Here is an 18,955-nt window from a genome sequence, read left to right on the forward strand (position 1 = left end):
ATAATGATGAATTTTGTTTTGCGCTTCTAGGTGACTCCTGGACATTCCCATCTCTCTCTCTCTCTCTCTCTCTCTCTCTCTCTCTCTCTCTCTCTCACACACACACACACACACACACACACACACAGAGAGAGAGAGAGAGAGAGGGAGAGGGAGAGAGCAGTGACGTGCGGTGACGTCGACACTTGGGGTAGCAGTCAGTGGCGTGCTCAAGGGGGGGGGGTTGGTGTGGGTCACACCCTTCCCCCCTTTAGGGCCCAGTATTCCTAAAAAAAAGAATGTCAATAACAGGAAAAGATTACAAAATGATGAATGAGTACTAAAAAAAAGTACACGTAACCCCCACCCACATTCGAAAATAAAAAAACGATTTGATTTTACTACTAAGCCAGAGATCCTGGGTTAGAATCTCAGCTTGGCCATGGGTATTCCTTGTGTGTCCCTTCATCAATTTTATCGTATCATTTTCGCGATTAGCCAAAAGTGGCGGAAAAACGAAGTAAAATAAACCAAATCGAGCAATCAATCAATGATTTCATTTCATTTATGTTACTTAGCGTCGCTTTTTTTGTCACATTTGGTTAATTGCGAAGATGATACGATAAAATTAATGAAGGTACAAACACAAAGAACACCCATGGCCAGGACGGGGTTCGAACCCGGAACTCCTGGTGTCGTAGCGCGATGTGAAAACCACTTCCGCACAGGTGGTTGATTTGGTGTTTTAAGTCCACTTGATGCACAGAAACAAAACAGGTAACAAAACACACTTTTTTGTAGTTTCTTCAATAATAATCATTTGGCTTTTTGAGTTCTGAGATACATTTTTCATTCCAAATTATTTCATTATTCACTGCAGAGTACAACACATAGGACAAGAATGCGCACTCATCACGGGTTCGAATCCTGGCCTGGATTGTTCATATGAGGTCCCTTCATCAATTTCATCATATCATCACTCATCCTCATTTTCGCAATAACCAAATGTGGCAGAAAAGCGAAGTAAAATAAACCAATCCAACAATAATATGAACGCGCGTTCTCTTGCCCAAATAAATACATCCGTATTTAGGACTGTTAGAGACCAAGATATTAGTATATTTAAATAAAACACTACTAAAACGAGAGTGTGAGAGAGCCCGAGCACATATTTGTAATTTAATCATTATATATTCCATATTTGAAAGAGAAAGAAAGCATAACATTATTGTCTGCACATAACACGTTCCTATTTCATAAATAATAAAACTACATCCCATATTATACATACATATTTTACGTACAACGTGTAAATACAGAGAACTGCAGAAAATTTTACCCTGAGTCCTTTAGAGGATTTACAAAAAAATCTATGAGAAACCAATCCCCTATCTGTCCTATAGAAGATAGACTGGGGGACCTGAAAGCACGGGCTTTCAACCATTGCAGCGGGGAGAGGGGGCAAGGGAGGTAGAGGTAGATATGTTCCTATTCTTTCAAGCAGCTGCTTCTACCTGGAAACTGGTCTGGCGGAAGAAGAGCGAGCTAGGGTATCCAGTCAGCTTTGCCCGCGGAGAACACCGATGGACGAGAAGAGCGTGGAAAAAAGGTGTTGCATATGAGCTGTGGTGGCTTTAACAAGACAATAAATATTGTGACTTGAATATAATTCGAGATGTGAGATTGATTGATCTATCTCTGCTAGACTAGCTACTCCTCAGTGCACGTCACAGAGAGAGAGAGAGAGAGAGAGGGAGAGATAGAGGTTATCCGGAAGTTACTGTAAATTTTTGCTTAGTGATTTTTATTAGTAAAATTCACTTTTCTTGTTTCGTAAGTTATTTTGCGTTTTCTAATTTGGCTGAATTATTAAAATAGGAGTTTAGGGATAATGATAAAATAAACAAATAATCGTATTCACACAGTCTCCTCGCCGGCTACCAGGGCCTCCCCGATGACGTAGTGGTAACATCGTCGCCTTGTAATCAAGGGGTCCTGGATTCGATACCCGTTGGAGGCACATGGCACAGTGTTTTGGATCCCATTTTAAACTGTAGGTCCAGTCCCGATTAGCCTTTCTGTACATAAAGTGGACTTAAAATAGCAATTCAATTCGTAAGCTGCCTTGTCAAAGAGATTGGGGAAAAACATTTCAAGAGTAAAATTAATTTAGTGGCTCGGGACATGGACGTCCGCAGGATTTTTTCAGGGAGGGGCAAGGAAGGTATTTTTTCCAGGGGGGCAAACAAGGCACATTTCCCCCCAAAATAGTGTTTTTACCTAAAAAAACATTGCTTAAATTTGAATTTATGGTGTTCATGCAATAATTAACACATATTATTGTGGCTAAAATGAAATTATATGTGTGAAATACATAATTTCAAGTTGATTTTCATTTTCCAGGGGGGGTGAACGGCCCCCGTTGCCCCCCCTTCCGGACGCCCATGGCTCGGGAATAAAACTTGATGACACACAAAAGTATAAAACTGTTATGGTCCTGAAAGGTAGCGTAACGTGTTGTTTTGGCACCTGCCAGATTTAGACTTGATTTGGTTTATTTTACTTCGCTTTTCTGCCACTTTTGGGTAATCGCGAAGATGATGAGTAATGATATGATAAAACTGATGAAAGGACACTAACAAAGAACACTCATGTCCGGCTAGTTCATCTTGAACATATTTACAATATTTCGTCAGGAATTAGACAACACATTAAGAAAAAAAAACGAACACAGATAATGCACGAGTTGCACAACAGTCATGCTACTCATAACGTGATAGTAGGGTCTATCAAGGCTAACCATACTTCGAAGTTCGTAAGATTTATCAACACTGACAACTATTTCTACTGGGGGAACATTACTTGAAATTGAAAGTGTTTTTCGTATGGACAGTGTCTTTAATTTGACTTTGTACCACAATTGTTTGTTTCTGTTGTAACTTGTAAGTACCTTCCAGATTTTAGCTAGTTATTAAGAAACAGCATTGAAGTCGGAATATATCTTTCCCAAATCTACCTAATTACGCCAGATATGTTTAAATGACCCCAACACATCTGTTCGTTAGTTTAAATCAACTTTGCAGAGTCTCTCCCAGTCTTTTTATTTTCTGACGTGCTTTTCCTCGTATCCGTAACATTGAAATTCAATTGTTCTAAATGTCTTTTCTTTACACTGAACTTATAAGTGCAAAACGTTGTTAAGATTCAGAATTACGCGAAATCTACGAAGAAAAAAATACAGTGTTGCAAAGCAAGATTTGTTGGGTCTCGTTGTTAGGAAGGCAGCACGTACATTCACGGACACTTCTGGGTTCTAGCAATCTCATTGACTTTCAATGATATCATTACAACCCAGAACTGTCCGTGACTGTACATACCAATTATAATAATTCGTTAACTCACTTATTGTGTCCTTGAACAATCTTTTGCATAATTTAAAGACCATGGGAAGAATGTATCTAGCTTTGGTTCACGATACTATAAAGGTATGCAAGGGACGATAACAATGTGCTTCCGGTTTAAGCTGTATTTTTTGTTTTGTAGTAGGCTATGATAAGTGGACTCAACCACGAGATACAGTGAAGGTGCCAGGAAAAAATGACCTGCAGTTCAAAGTGGTATCCGAACCACTATGTGCTTCCACCGTGTATCGAACCAAGAAAGGGGGGGGGGGTAGTGAGAAGGCAGACGAGGGATTTAGTACAGTGGGATCCATGGGTATTACCGTGCAAATCGTCCATCACCATGTTCGAGTACTTTATTTGATCCAATAAGAGCTTCAATAATTAAAAGAAAACTCAAAACAAGCTGTTGACAACTTCTGCACCAACATACATAAAAATCCATGGCTTAAAAACACATAGAATGTAAGAGAAAAATTAATGAAAATAGTCATGGACAATTTGCACGGTAATACTCATGGATCCCACTGTACACATGTAAATACCACTCGAAAACGCATATTTTGGCTAAAGGGCTATTTGTCATAGGAGTTCTTAGTATCGATTCCATCTAATCAACACTGGTCCTCATTGCTCGAAAATAAATGGCAAAAAGTGACGCAAGACACAAATACAAACTAATTAGTGCATTTATCCATAAGGTCAGAAAAAAATACTACCACCACGAACTTAAATGAAAGAAGCATTCTCGCTGTTGTAGAAAAGGACCTACGTACAGTGGGATCCATGAGTATTGCCCTGCAAATTGTCCATGACTATTTTCATTAATTTTTCACTTACATCCTATGTGTTTTTAAGCGATGGATTTTTATGTATGCTGGTGAAGAAGTTCTCAACAACTTGTTTTGAGTTTTCTTTTAATTTTTGAAGCTGTTATTGGGTCAAATAAAGTGCACGAACATGGTAATGGACAATTTGCAAGGTAATACTCATGGATCCCACTGTACGTAGTCTTACATCTGTTCCAAAAACTGGAACAACCTGTTTGACGTTTCACTCTCTCTCTCGACGAAATTTCCTTTACGTTCACGGGAATTGTGGGTAAAACCGCGTGACCTCAAGTCGGATGATGTTTTGGTCGGCAGTACTTGAATCCCAACAGTGACACAGGTGAGTTAATTCCTTGTTTACAATTCCGGTCTTAACTCTATACAATTTGTTTTCCCGAGTATTATAAAAACACAACGATGCTCTTTAAGCACTGTTTTCTGTTCAAGATACAGCGTCAGATTACAGTAACAAGACCCTTCAGGATACACATTTCTGTCGGTTGGGTAAAAATACATTTGATTCGACCGACAAACGTTACTGATTTGCACGGTCAATCTGGATGTGCCGATCATATGCTTATCTGCAGGGGCAGACAGTTGACAGTTGTTGTTCAGCTGTTTCGGCGGCAGAGATATACCCTACTGCATTTGAACCAGAAATGTGCCCAGTTTTTGTACCGAAATCTTGACCTTTAATTCAATTTGGTCCTATTAATGTGTATTCTGCAGAAGGTTTAAGTCAATACAGATACGTCTTTTATCTATTTGGGGTTATTTTATGTCTCTTTTCTACATCTTGGGCCAATCGCGACGATGATAATGAATTATGGGTAAGGCATGAGTGTGTCGTAGTATTTGTACAGTGGGATCCACTAGTATTATCGTGCAAATTGTCCATGACTATTTCCATTATTTTTATCTTACATCCTATGTGTTTTTAAGCGATGGATTTTTATGTATGCTGGTGCAGAAGTTGTCAACAGCTTGTTTTGAGTTTTCCCTTAATTCTTGAAGCTCTTATTGGGTCAAATTAAGTGCACGAACATGGTGATGGACAATTTGAACGGTAATACTCATGGATCCCACTGTACCATCGTCTAATTCATCAGTCTATAGACCTATATGGTTTCCACATCCGTTTGCAAACCCAGGAATATTCCAAAATTACATTATTAACTCAATGGTGAGGACGGTTGAAGAGGAATGGTCGAGCAGGGATGCTAAGTTTTCCTAGGAGGAGCCCCCCTCGGCCCCTCCCCTGAAAGAGGAAGCGACGCATTGAGTCTGGAAAGCACGATGAGATGACGGGACTCGATTCGCTTACCACGCGTCATGCTCCCTTTCCCAGGCCTTGATCTTGAGCCAAGGTATGTTTATAACATAATTACGTAATTTATCCTTTTGATTCTCTTCTCGTGGTTAAATTAGTACTACAAACAACCGACGGACAAGCTGATAAGAATACTCACACTATACTAAATTCAATGACAATTTCATTTCCTTGTTATAAAAAATAAATTACAATCATGGCTTTTTGCAACCCAAACCACTACAGAGTACATATGGAAATTTGCTGAATTTGTCGTGATTTTAAGAGCAAAATATTCCATTTCATGCCAAATGATCGTAACTGGCAACACTGTAAAATGACGAGAAAAACTTCTTCTTTTCCCTGTGGAAGTACCTGCAATCAGCACTTGTTTGTGGTTGTTCTGACAGCGCTGCTGCAAGGAGATAGTCACGACAGACAAAGCGTTTTTGTGCTAAGTTGTCTTTTAAGACATTCACCTGACCTTGGCTAAAGTAATTTCTTATTCAGACGCGCATGCTCATGAATGTATTATTTCTATTTGGAATGTTTTACATACAGGCAAATTCATCCATATTAATAAATAGATAGCCGTATTTAGTGAGTAAACATGGGGACTGTGTAACCGATTTTTGCCTCAGGCCAAAGGACTTCCGGTTTTGCACGTGCAACAAGGCAGAAGTGCAGTGCGCGCACAGCAGGCCCGTAGCCAGGATTTTATTTCGGGGAGGGCTCATCCATTTTCAGCAAAGGCGTCGCCAGAAATAGGGGCAGGCACTTGATAAAAACTTGATTGTAGAAATAATAATGACAATAATAACTATTATAAGTTATTAAAAATAAACCAATTTTAATCCAAATTTATCTTTAAAAGTTACGGCCAAATTTTATTCATAAAGTTTATATTGTGTGACCTCTCACAAAGAAAATTATACATTTTGGAAACTGTGGATCCATTTTTTCTTTGGATTAAATTTTAGAATATAAAAATATAAGCTATATATAATATAAGCTATTATACACTAAACGTTTTTCGATCTAATGTTTAATCTTGCTAAGGAAGTAAAAATTAATAACTACTATACACTATTTAAATCAGATATTTGTAGGTTTTCAGCCCCCTTAGCCCTCCCCCTGGCTACATGCCTGGTGAACAGTATATCTATTTCTGTGCGAGTTTGCTTTAGAATGCTGGTTCTCAACCTTTGTAAGTTCGCGGCCCGGTAAATTAAAAAAAGATATAAAGTGCTCCCCATGAAAGGCTGTCGTGGGTCCAACACTTTCTTGATCATGTCCGAAGGTGGAGGTGATGTGATCAGCACCATGCTCCTGGCCGCCTTTACTCCCCCCAGAGTTTCCTCCATGTACCCACTTTATACAACGCTGGGTGGGCGACGCAGTAGCTTGAGCAGGTGGAAAAAATCTCGGTAAATTTGTTTTATAAAAGTCGATGCCCCAACAAGTGAGGATTCACAAGTCATATCAGGGAAACTTGTAACCGTATACTCTGTCCCGTGAATCGCTGGAGTAGGCGAACGGAAACAAGTCTCTGGGGAACTGGATTGCGTGGAGGCAAAAGCGACTGCAGCTACCAGCCGTTTCAAGGAGTGCACTGCTTCACTTCGCCCACTCGCTTTCTCTCCTTCTGTACCGTTATGCGCGACCTTACTCCAGAGATTCCCTGGATAGAGAATATACGAGTTCTTTCTAATTCTTTTTCTGGATAAAACTGAATCGTTTGACTCGCATTCGATCGTGCTTCACAAGAACGATGGTTGATTCCTCACATGTGCGTAACAATTTAATAACACAAATTCACACACATGGATTTCAAAGGACACTGAACCCCGCAATTCTAGACTTGCTACTTTCTTCCATTTCTCGTCTGCTCTCGTGTGAGCAACTTCTCGTTAGTAGTTATTTCGAAGCGTTTAAGTGGTAATTTTATGTGAAAACTTCTTGACGTCTTCGTTATATTTTCCCTCTGAGGAGTCACGCCATCACAAATACAAATATATACACACAAAAATACCATCCGTACGTTCATCTCACCCATTGGAGGGGTCGAACGGATCTGTCGGCATCTCGAGAACAATCGGGTAGGCAGAAAGCATTCCGGCGTCGAAAGACAGTAAATAGCTGTGACGATTTTGATCAATTGATTGATGTGGTTTATTTTACGTGGCTTTTCTTCCAGTTTTGGCTAATCGCAAAGATGGGTATTAGTGATAATATGATGAAATTGATGAATGGGCATTCAAAAATACCTATGCCCAGACCGGGATTCGAACCCGGAACCCATACAGCTGTGACGGAAATATATGCATTGACCAGTGGCGGCGATTGGGTTCCAATATTAGGGGGCAAGGTGCCAAAATTGGGGGAGCAAAGACAGGGCTAGACTCTACTTTACGTCCTTATTGCCTTTTGGTGGTAACCGATGGGAGTTAACAACACTGCAGGCTCGTCTTTGTGTCCGCGTTGTGAATGCGCGTGCTTTGCTCGTTTGCGTTCTGCGTGGTGATTTCTTCTTTGCGTTCTCGGTGCGTTGTGCGTGTGTATGGTGCATGAAAAAGAACAGGTTCCAAAAACTTGTAGATAGTGTAAAATACATTTATCCCCAGTAATAATTTAATGCATCGTTTAAAACCGTGCTTGCAGACAGCCGGCATCTCTTCGGGTAAATATATTTTGCTTTTTACACTTTCTGTTCACGATAGCCCCACTTACCATTCACGGGTAGCCCCACGAACCATTCACGATAGCCCCACGAATCATTCACGTTAGCTCCAAAAACCATGCACGAGTAGCCCCACGAACCATTCACGATAGCCCCACGAACCAATCACGGGGACGAGGTATGCCTACAAGGTTAGGTTAGGTCTGTTAGGTTAGGTTCCATTAGCACTCATTTTACTCCTAAATATGTGCTTCATCATCGAAAAATTTCCTCAGTACGTTCAATTACGCATATCAGGACAACATCGGTTTTTATCGATTTCCTCCTCCAGGTAATTTTTCCTCGCTTTTGGATTTACGTTGTTGAATTCCTTATACAATAAGCTTTCCAACGATATATGACACGTATTCCGTAGGAAAAGGACGTAGAGTCTTACCAAAGACAGTTTTCTTTCCCTCGTAGATAAGGTTTAGCATAGTGCGGGGTCAAAAGTGGAAAAAAGGCAACTGCCCCACTCGCCCCCCTGGCACTGGCACTGACTGAGCCTAGACCATTGAAAATCCGTTCGGAATTTAGAATTTCAGTTCATTCTCTATAATATCTTAACTCGTGTTTCTTGTTGCGGATAAATTCGTTTAAGAAACAAAACACAAACGTCTCACCCTCAAAGGCTGAAACTGGTAGGCTGTGAGGAAGAATATTTGTAACTGATTACGTGCACATTTTATATAATGTTGACTGTTTCTTACATAGCGTTATTGTGTTACGTAACGCAATGTGATGTATGAAGAAGAGGGTTCATATAGAAATTACAGCTGAGTGAAAAAAATATTTCGTGATTTGTGACCACATGAAGGACGCAATTTTTTGTGCTTTCAAACATAAGTACAATTGCTGGCACATCTTATTATCAAGAAATGCCTAATAATGTTTTATGTGTTGGCTGAAAGCTGAAGGTAGAATTTAATGGAAAGCTCGTTTCGTTCATAAAAAAAATAATGGCTTACAGAAGTTTCAGTTTTAAGAGCTTGAGTCAACATTCAAAGAAGTTAAGTATTAGTTCCATAAAAACAGCTACTTTTCTTATGCAACGAGACTTCTAGACTAACATGTTTTTCAGGCCTCCCCGATGACGTAGAGGTGACGTCGTCGCCTTGTAATCAAGGAGTCCCGAGTCAATATCCGGTGGAGGTAGCTAAATGGCACAGTGGTTCGGTTTCTATTTAAAACTGTAGGTCCAGTCCCGATTAGCCTTTTTGTGCATAAAGTGGACTTAAAACAATAATCACAACTAGCAAGTTTTTCAAAATGAAGCAGCAATGGATGGAAAATAAGATTTGATAGAAGCAGAAGTGTAGTGAGCGATCCAAAAGAAGATTAGCGTGTAAAATAAGTGATTTAGTTAATTATTATTAAGTTAATAATTATTTTAATATTTCACTAAAGCCATTGTTAGAATTACTACTACTACTACTACTAACATGGGCGTCGCCAGAAATTTTTCTAGGGGCGGGGTTCGAATCGAAGATGTCGATGACACTCCTCCCCTCAAAAATATTGTGATAAAGACCAGTGCCATATGCAGGAGTATGTCAAGGGGAGGTTCATTTTTAAAATTATTGCATTATCGATATTTTAAATTATGTTATTATATTATTATTACTACTACTGCTAATAGTAGTAGCAGTAGCAGTTTTAGTTTAGTATATTTTAGCATCCAATAAGTTTATTAGTATATGAATAATATAGTACTTGTTACAACCAAGTTTACATAATAGTTACTTCTAACATTAACCGCAGCAGCAAACGCAGTAGTATGAGAAGCTTCGGAACGTGTGAAAGTTACAAATTAACAGTGTTTCAGTGTTGCAAATTATGAAAGTTTCGTACCAAATTCGATATCTCAAGACCATTTCTAAACAGTTACGCGAAATGAGGCGAAGTAAAGTGCTTCGTAAATTGGAAAAAAATAGAAAATTTTCAGGGCAGAGTCAACCGACCGGTTGGGCCCCCTGCTGACGCCCATGACTACTACTACTAATAATAATAATAATAACAACAGCAATGAAATGCGCATTTAACTGCTCCAAAAAGAACGGATTTCGTAGCATTCCCCAAATATAAAATTCGCGCTTAGCCAAAAGTGACAGAAAACCAAAGTAAAATTTAACAAATCAATCAAACCCAAAGCAAAAATGTTTAATTCGCACACTGGTTCAAGTTCTACTTTATGCCTAGATAGACAAATAGACTGGACCTACAGTTAGTTCAATTCAAATATAGTATTCGATTAATCATAATTGATATAGGCCTACATATTAACTGTATGGCTCATCATGGCGGAAGCAGAACAAAAGGGGGCTGCTTTACGTATTGAATGGCACATTGCAAATGTTCACTACTAATTTTCTATAACAATTTGCAAGCACATCAGTTTGGTGTCGGTGCCCCCCCCCCCGCCAAGTTCTGGCTACGCCACTGCAGCCCACCCAAATACAGAACATGATATATTTTTATTTAACAGTGGTTTTTTAACAACCTACTTAAATATTTATAGTATATAATATATACGAATTTCAGGCGGCGTAAGAAATTCTTGTGCACAATTTCTAAACGTGATTCTTTGGGACGTACAATTTTTTTTTACACCATGGTCTTCGAACAAGAAAACTATATCGATATAGGGGAGACCGGGGTAATTAGAACATGGGGTTATTGGAACATGTTAATGTAGAATAATTTAAAACGAAAAGACTGGTGTAATAACATTTCATACCTATGTACCTACACTAAACCTACATGCAGAAAATTTGTTATTGGAATAACTACACAAAAGTAAGTTTTATTTGACTTTTATTATACACCTGCAAAAAATGATGTGACGCATGTTTGGTGTTTCTCTGCTTCTGAATATACTGGATGTGAATGAAAGAACCCTTGCAAAATTTTCTTCACCCCTATAATAAAACATAAGGGCACACATCTTTTCATGTGAGTTTGGTTGTCTATGGGCAATTTGCCTGGTTTTTATAAGCAAAGTTCTTATTACCCCAAAAATTTCTGCAAAGGGGTTATTAGAACATTGCGTAATTTGCTTGATTTTGCTTGGGGTAATTAGAACAGTCATGGGGTAATAAGAACATCATCTTGAAATACCATGAAACGTAACTACTTTTGGAACAACCTGCTTTTAGACTGGAACAGAACCAATCCTGGTGCTCGTTTGCCGAAGTCTGTCTTTGCTCAGTACATAGGGAGAGTGTGGTCTAGGAGTTTCAAGAAATCATACCTAGTGTCGGGATTTAAAACTACTGGTCTGTTTCCACTGGATGAATCCATGTTTCCAAGTGAAGAATTTGACCCCCTTGCCCTAGCACGATTTCGTAATCAAAGTCAAGAAGACATACAACCTGGATCAACAGTTGTTGCTGATGTTCAGATGACTCAGAATTCACGAAATACAACTGCCTCCACTGACATCCCACCAGGAGCAGTTCAAGATCCAGTAAACATTCACACTGCCAGCCAACCAGCCACTCCTTCCTCTTCCATTACTTCAACAGCAATGCCAACGCCTTCAGATGTTGAAAATGTTCTGAATAGAAGTACTACACCACCATCCCAGTATCTGTCTTTTGAACAATTCATCAGAGAATCTCTTAGTAAACAACACAGACCAAGCGGACAAAATCCAAGAACAATGTCTAGTGGTAATCTATCAAGAGTACGCCTTTCTGATCAGTATGGCGAAATTCTAACAACTGAAGATGCTATGCAGCGACTGAAAGAAATGTCTACTAGGCCTACCAGTGCCAAAAAAAGAAATCGCCCTACTCAGAAAAAAATACCCACAGGAAAGACCAAAAAAGACAAGAAAAGAATGTCCCTTCAATCCAGCTCTACTTCTTCAGAAAGTGAAATAGACCTATCTCTCAATGATGAAAACAGCACCGACATTGAAGATGACGTGGAGCCACAGGCCGAAAGTGAACCAGGCCCAGCAGCTGAAAATCAGCCAGGTTGTTCTGGTATACCAACTGTTCCAAAACGGAACAAAACACAGGAAAACAATGAGGAAAGTGGTAGGCCTAATGAGGCCGATGAAGAATCAGAGGATGACGATGTAGGCCTATTCAAACTGGAAAAGTACTACGCTGTATATTACGAGCGAAAGTGGAATGTTGGTAGAATTATTAAAATCTCTAATGGCCAGTCTAAAGCAACAATCAAGTTTCTGGAGGAAAAAGAAACTGGCAAGTTCGATTGGGCACGAAGACCTGATGTTGAGGAAATTGATAGGAAGTTTATATTTTACGGACCTTTGGAGTTAAATGGAATCGGTCCATTTACCCTTCCATTGTATGACATCATTAAGAGCAAGTATGAAGCTTTCAAAAAAGAAATCAAACATTCAAATCAGTAGATCTACTGGTGCCAAACTGACAAATGTTAATATGGGTCAAGTGTTCTTTGGTGTAGCTTTTGTCATGTAGCCTATATTTTATGGTTTCATATATAATTGTTTTTTGAGACTGATAAGCTTAATTTCTGTATATATTAGTTTTTCACGACAGTTAAACCTGTTAATGTAAGTTATCTTAAGTGTTTTCATAAGTATTAGCACTACTTGTTACAAATTGGAGTAAGTTTTCCTCCAAAAAATATGCTTTTTTGTACTTTTTCTAATTGATATACTAGATTGTACATGTAACTATTAGAAGTTTTTTCTTTACTACATTGTAGAATGGCCTGTAACCTTTCAAATAAATCATAGAACACTGATTTTCATTCACACATGTTTGCTTCATAGCTGGGAAATTGAACTTTATGAAAAAAGACGTTAACTTGGGATTTTATTTAAACAAGCATTGATAACTCCAGAAGAGGTAGAGCTATTGTGTTCAAATTTGCAGGGTAAATGGGACATTTATATATGATGTTTGTATTACCCCAACAGCAATCTAAAGCTATTCAGTTGAAATTTCTAACTTATGTTCCATTAACCCCAAATGGGGTAATTGGAACAATTTTATGGTGTCATGACAATTTATTTTTTTTGGACGAGTATTTGCAATGCAGGTATGGTCAGTATTTTTTTCAAAAATATACAAAAGATGTCCTTTGAAATGGTAGAAATTTTTAAAAAATCCATCAGTAACTTTCTGAGTAATTTACAGTGGAACTTCTACAGGCTGTTTCCTGTTCTAATTACCCCGGTCTCCCCTAAGGCATTTATTGCTCGCTCGAAGCTTATCACAATTTCATTGTTGGTAAAAAGTGCACAATAGGAACCAGGTAAGTGTGTTAGGCATTCAAAGTGTGCCACAATCACTAAAGGATAAATTGAAAGGCAACACAAAGATTAAATCATTCTTCTTTCATTGCCTTGATACCTCATTCTTGACTAAAACGGAACATGCTTTCAGGTCATTGACCGTTTTGTGTCACCGAAGATTTGCTGAGTACGAACATACGAACTTGGCCTGAATGACGAAGGTATGTAAACCCCGTTTAAGGCATTCTGTCATTCTAGAAAATATGCTTTCTGTACAAAATGTTTGTTTACGCAAGGGGTGGGTAGGCTTAAGTGTATGTTCATAGGTCAAGCACTTCCTCAATACATTGCTGAGCGCTTAAAAATGCCTGGAGGTATTACACAGAGCGACCCGACCGCAAAAAACATTCTGGGTTGTGTGAAGTGGTGAAAGTCAGGTCTGTTGTTGCTGCAAGAGGCAGGGGATTACGCGAGTCTTTCGTTCAATCCAAGTTCGAGAGGCGAAGCAGTCAGGTAGCCAGCCAGCCTATCCAGACCGAGAAGAAATGTGGGATTTCATGTGTAAGTACTCGACTTGCAAGACTGTCTCTATAGCTATACATGAGTTAAGGAAGAACGATGAAGGAAGTGAGTTTGCTTATAGAAGAGGAAGTGAAAGACTTTATTTGTCCAGTTTTTTTTATAAACTACCGAAAGTAGTCAGGTATGTAAAGGAAATGACGTAACATGCTTGGAGGAAATTTTGATCGAAGACGTTACACATGTTATTTCAAAAGAAAAAGTACATTATTCGCTAATTGGCCCCTAATGAAATGAACAGCTGATTTATTTATCTTGATTATTACGCGATTTGATGTTCGTGCTTTCGCTTCTCTTCTGCAAGGCAACGAAAATTTTCTATTCATTCCTTACAAAATGTAGGATTCTCTATATGTGCGATACGGTTTAGTGGCATTCAAATGAAGAGTACAGTGGGTATTGCTGTGCAAATTGTCCATCACTATCTTCGTGCACTTTATTTGACCCAATAAGAGCTTCAAGAATTAAAGGAAAACTCAAAACAAGCTGTTGACAACTTCTGCACCAGCATACATAAAAATCCATCGCTTAAAAACACATAGGCTGTCAGAGAAAAATTAATGAAAATAGTCATGGACAATTTGCACGGTAATACTAATGGATCCTACTGTACAAGAAAAGTTTTAAAGGAACTGAAATTTTGTTTCCCAAACAGAATGTTGTTGTAAGAGATCTTATTTTAGTACTTTGCTATTATTATTTTTTTGTATATTATTATATCTATCAGGTATTTAATCTCTTATATTGTGCCTGAGATATACATCTCGCCGGTAGTTCAGACAGATAGAAAATGAGAAGGGGAAGAGAGAGAGAGAGAGAGAGAGGGGAGGAGGTAGGTAGGTCACGATTAAAATCTGACGGACATTACCGAGACCATTCATGTGTAATTTGTTTGTTCCTCGAAAAATTATGACTAAAATTTTAACATATTCGGTTTTATGTTGAAGGATTTTATTTATCATATTATAATGTGGACAAGACGCAAAATTAGAATGTGATGCTACATTTTGAAATTAAAAGCAATTTGTATTCAACAGAATAGAATAGAATATTTTTTATGTAAGCAGGTCAACATATAACGCTTTAATAAATAATTTACAAACTTAGGAGTTACATATAAATCCTAAATAAATAAATTTAATTTGAGACAAATATACATGTACTATTGCGAAATGTTTTGCAAGAGATGTAAAGGTACAAGATATGGCACGACTTAGTATTTAAACACATTTTATTTATAATTTCTGTTGAAGTAACAGTAGCTTTAATTAACATTATCTTTATATTATTAGGAAAAATAAATTCTCATTTTTTTTAATAATGGGAAACGTGTTGCCTGCTTGAGTAGTTATTGATTTTTGAAAATGTGAAGTTACCCAATTTTTCATTTGGTTACAATTTGGCTTATATCTCTACATGTGATACAGATCTTGTTTCTAATTCGTGATTATACGGAAATTTCTATGGATATTAGAATTCTGTCTGATAAATCTGAAGTTTGGAATGTCGTGACATTTTCATTTCACACGGCGATATTTTGACCAAGAAAGAAATGGTAAGGAAAGATTTTTGAAACGGGGTTTAGCAAAATTAATTTAATTTAGAAATGTTGGTAGACCAGTCCCAGACGATTTTGTGACAATATTGGATTCAATTGTTGCTTTAAGTCCACTTTATGCACAGAAAGGCTAATCTGGACTGGACCTACAGTTTAGAGTGGGGCTAGAACCACTGTGCCATGCACCTCCACCGAGGATCGAACTCGGGACTCCTTGATTACAAGGCGACGACGTTACCACTACGCCATCGGGGAGGCCCTGTGAAAATATTGGAGACAAGGTATGTCGGGTAAATATAGTCTGCGATCATGTATTACAAAATATACATTATTATACAATACTGGTGCTGTAAGTGCAGCTCCAACCTTTATAAAGAGCTCATTATATGAGTACGAACAAAAACATCTTACGTAAAAGAAAATTACAAACAAATTATCCTAAGAGTTTATAATTAATTAAATATTTGGCCTGTGGCCTTGTATTACAAGCGACCGTTTTTTTCTTGATGTGGAGTTACAACTGAAGGAAAATCACATCAGCTGGGATTGCTACGTTTGAGAGTGATTTTCAACGTGTTTGAATTGTATTGGTTGCCGTGTTGCAGCAGCATTACGTAAAAAGGTTCGTTATGAAATATTTTATGCTGATGGGTACATTCGTTCAGCTTCACAATTGATTTTTCTAATGGTTGGCTTTGTCTGACGTAAGCATTTTATTAACATTGTTTTGTTTCTTTCTTGAACGTAATCGCAAGGAAAGGCTAATTTAATTAGCATATCCTTGACCTGTGTGCCATCTATATACAGGTAATGGACAAAATAATATGAACACCAATGCAATTGCAGAAAACTTGTATTAGTAGGGGGTTGGGCCCCCCATTGCCTGAATGACAGCTTGTATCCTACATGGGATAGACAAATAAAGGTCCTGTACAGTGTGAACTGGAATACGTAGCCACTCCTCGCACAAGACAGTCTCAAGTTCCGAAAGTGTCATTGGAGGTGGAAACCGATTACGCACTTTGGCCTCCAAAATACTCCACAAAGGCTCAATGATGTTAAGATCGGGGGACTGTGGACACCAGATGAGATGTTCTACCTCATCACTGTGCTCATCAAACCATGATCAACGCACCTAGCAGTGTGAATAGGGGCGTTATCATCTTGGAAGATGGGGCATGCATCGGGAAACAAAGTCTGAACCATGGGATGGAGGTGGTCACCCAGGATGGTGCAGTACTTCTCTGCGTTGATTCTCCCACGCAGGACGACAAGTGGGCCAACACCATTCCAAGATATAGCCCCCCAAACCATCACAGACCCCCACCATGTTTCACGGTAGGCACTAAGCAGTCAATATCAAATGCTTCAGCAGGAGTTCTCCACACATAAACACGTCCTGTGGTCTGAAATAATGTGAAAGACGATTCGTCTGACCATATCACATGTTCCCATTGCTGCTGTGTCCAATTCTTGTGCTCTTGGCAGAAACTTCTTCGTGTCACTGCATTACGTGGAGTCACCAACGGTTTGGGGATGGCAACTCTGCCATGAATGTTCACAAAATGCAGCTCCCTTTGAATTGTTTTCGTTGATATAGGGTCCTGGAGGTGATTGTTCATCTTTGCGGTTATCTGGGACAGTGTTGTCTTGTGCTTTCGAGTCACTATTCGCTTCAACACACGTCGATCTCTGTTGGATAACTTTGATTTTCGCCCACTATTCTCCTTTGCAGACGTTGTCTTTCCATGTTGTCTGTAGGCTGTCAGAACAGTTGACACTGTGCTCCGTGCTACACCAACAAGTGTAGCTGTTTTTGTCACAGATGCTCCAGCCAGGCGGGCTCCTATGATCATGCGTCTTTGGAAGTCTGAAAGGTCGGACATACCTGCATTTGACGGATAGCTGACTGCTCGCATGCAACTCTCACACCAGCTTCTGATAGACTGACATATTTGCTTTCATCGCCACTAGATGGTTGAAATCTCTGCTGTGTTGTTCCTTTTCCACGACGGCGTATATAGGCCTTTCCAAACCAAGGTGTTCATATTATTTTGTCCATTACCTGTATGTATATATAGTTTCATGGTCCAGCTCTGAGGAAGCTGGTAATTTATGATTCGCGAAAGGTCAAAGTTGACGAATGCAATACGTAGGAGGAATCTATTTGAATTATCTCGAAAGAGAGGAAAATATTTTCTCATTTCCTCCACTGCCACGCAGAACACCACAGATCTGTTTCCGGGAATTCAAGTGGGAATTTTTCCGGCACTGTTTCTGTATAAAGTTACTCTGGGGCTCGCCCAGTCCATAATCAAGAAGCAGAGTGGGATTATTGCAGTAACGTCTTTGGCTGTGACGCATTTGCAGCCTGGGTGCGAGTCATAAACTCCCGAAGCATCCAATCAGCAAGCGAGCCTCTGACGTCATCTCACCCTTGCACCTATCGCAAGTGTGTGGCTGGGTTACAGGGGCTACCAAATGTTCCATTATTCTCACTGAAATGATATGATTGTTCCAAATATTTGCTTATTTAGTACTTTTTACATGAAAAATGTTTCTGAATTTGAAATATGTGTATATATTTTTAACTAAGGCAAGCAACCTAACCACACTAACTAAGCGTTGCAAGTTTGGTAGATATTGTCACGTTTCCCGCGCTTGCCAACCCACGCGGCGTTGCCGCTGTAGACAGGGTGAACCCGACGTTGGTAGAAGCCGAGGCCAGGTTGCGCATAAGATACGCGGGAAATCACAAATTCAAAACTACACTAATCAGCATCACGTTAACAAAGCAAGTTTCTTGCAGACACAAACAAAACACATGGGAGTTAGACCATAACGTGGCAACAGCGATTGTGTAAGCACCTCTCTTCTGGCTTCCATTCGCTCCTCGCTGCCCAGCAGACGATTTGTTTCCTCGTTTCTCATTGGCACAAAAACTGTCGAGTCATCGCTAGCGCGGGAAACCGGACAGGTTGTAACAAACGCGGTTATAGATAGGCCCACATTCTGACTAGAGATGGCCAAACGGATCCGGATCCGGATCTGAAAATTTCGGATCCAGATCCGATAGTTCCGGATCCGGAAGTTTCGTATCCCATTATAATATTACCACACCTTAAAAGGTATTATGATCTTCGATTACAAAGAAATTTTTCATTTGTTAGTCCTACAAGATTTTTTTTCAAGTGTTGTTCCTAAAATAATTCGCTACTCATCGGCTAACACACTCGTGCACAAAAATAATCTTACTTGTTTAACATAAAATGTCAGAGGTGATTTTGTAAATTGCATTGAATTTATTCGAATATATTGGAAATGGAAACACACATAAATAAAAC

General features: G+C 39.1%; 1 protein-coding gene across 3 annotated transcripts in view; it reads left to right on the plus strand.

The window, feature by feature from the left end:
* Nucleotides 1-2,786: 2,786 nt before the first annotated feature.
* The window catches only part of LOC145981313 (retinol dehydrogenase 14), a 56,837-nt gene continuing 40,668 nt past the window's right edge, over nt 2,787-18,955 (plus strand). Inside the window, exon 1 of one of the 3 annotated variants that reach the window (XM_083114515.1) lies at nt 2,787-2,921. Coding sequence is in view for 1 of the 3 variants with exons in the window: in XM_083114513.1 (XP_082970639.1) it covers nt 14,020-14,035 (16 nt within the window). In the remaining 2 variants the exon portion in view is untranslated. Of the gene's footprint in view, nt 2,922-4,456; nt 4,551-13,944; nt 14,036-18,955 lie in introns of those variants that run through there. The other 2 variants (XM_083114514.1, XM_083114513.1) reach the window with 2 other exon arrangements.

Source organism: Lepisma saccharinum, chromosome 29, assembly GCF_977018435.1.
Source record: "Lepisma saccharinum chromosome 29, izLepSacc3.1, whole genome shotgun sequence".
Classification (NCBI taxonomy): Eukaryota; Metazoa; Arthropoda; class Insecta; order Zygentoma; family Lepismatidae; genus Lepisma; species Lepisma saccharinum.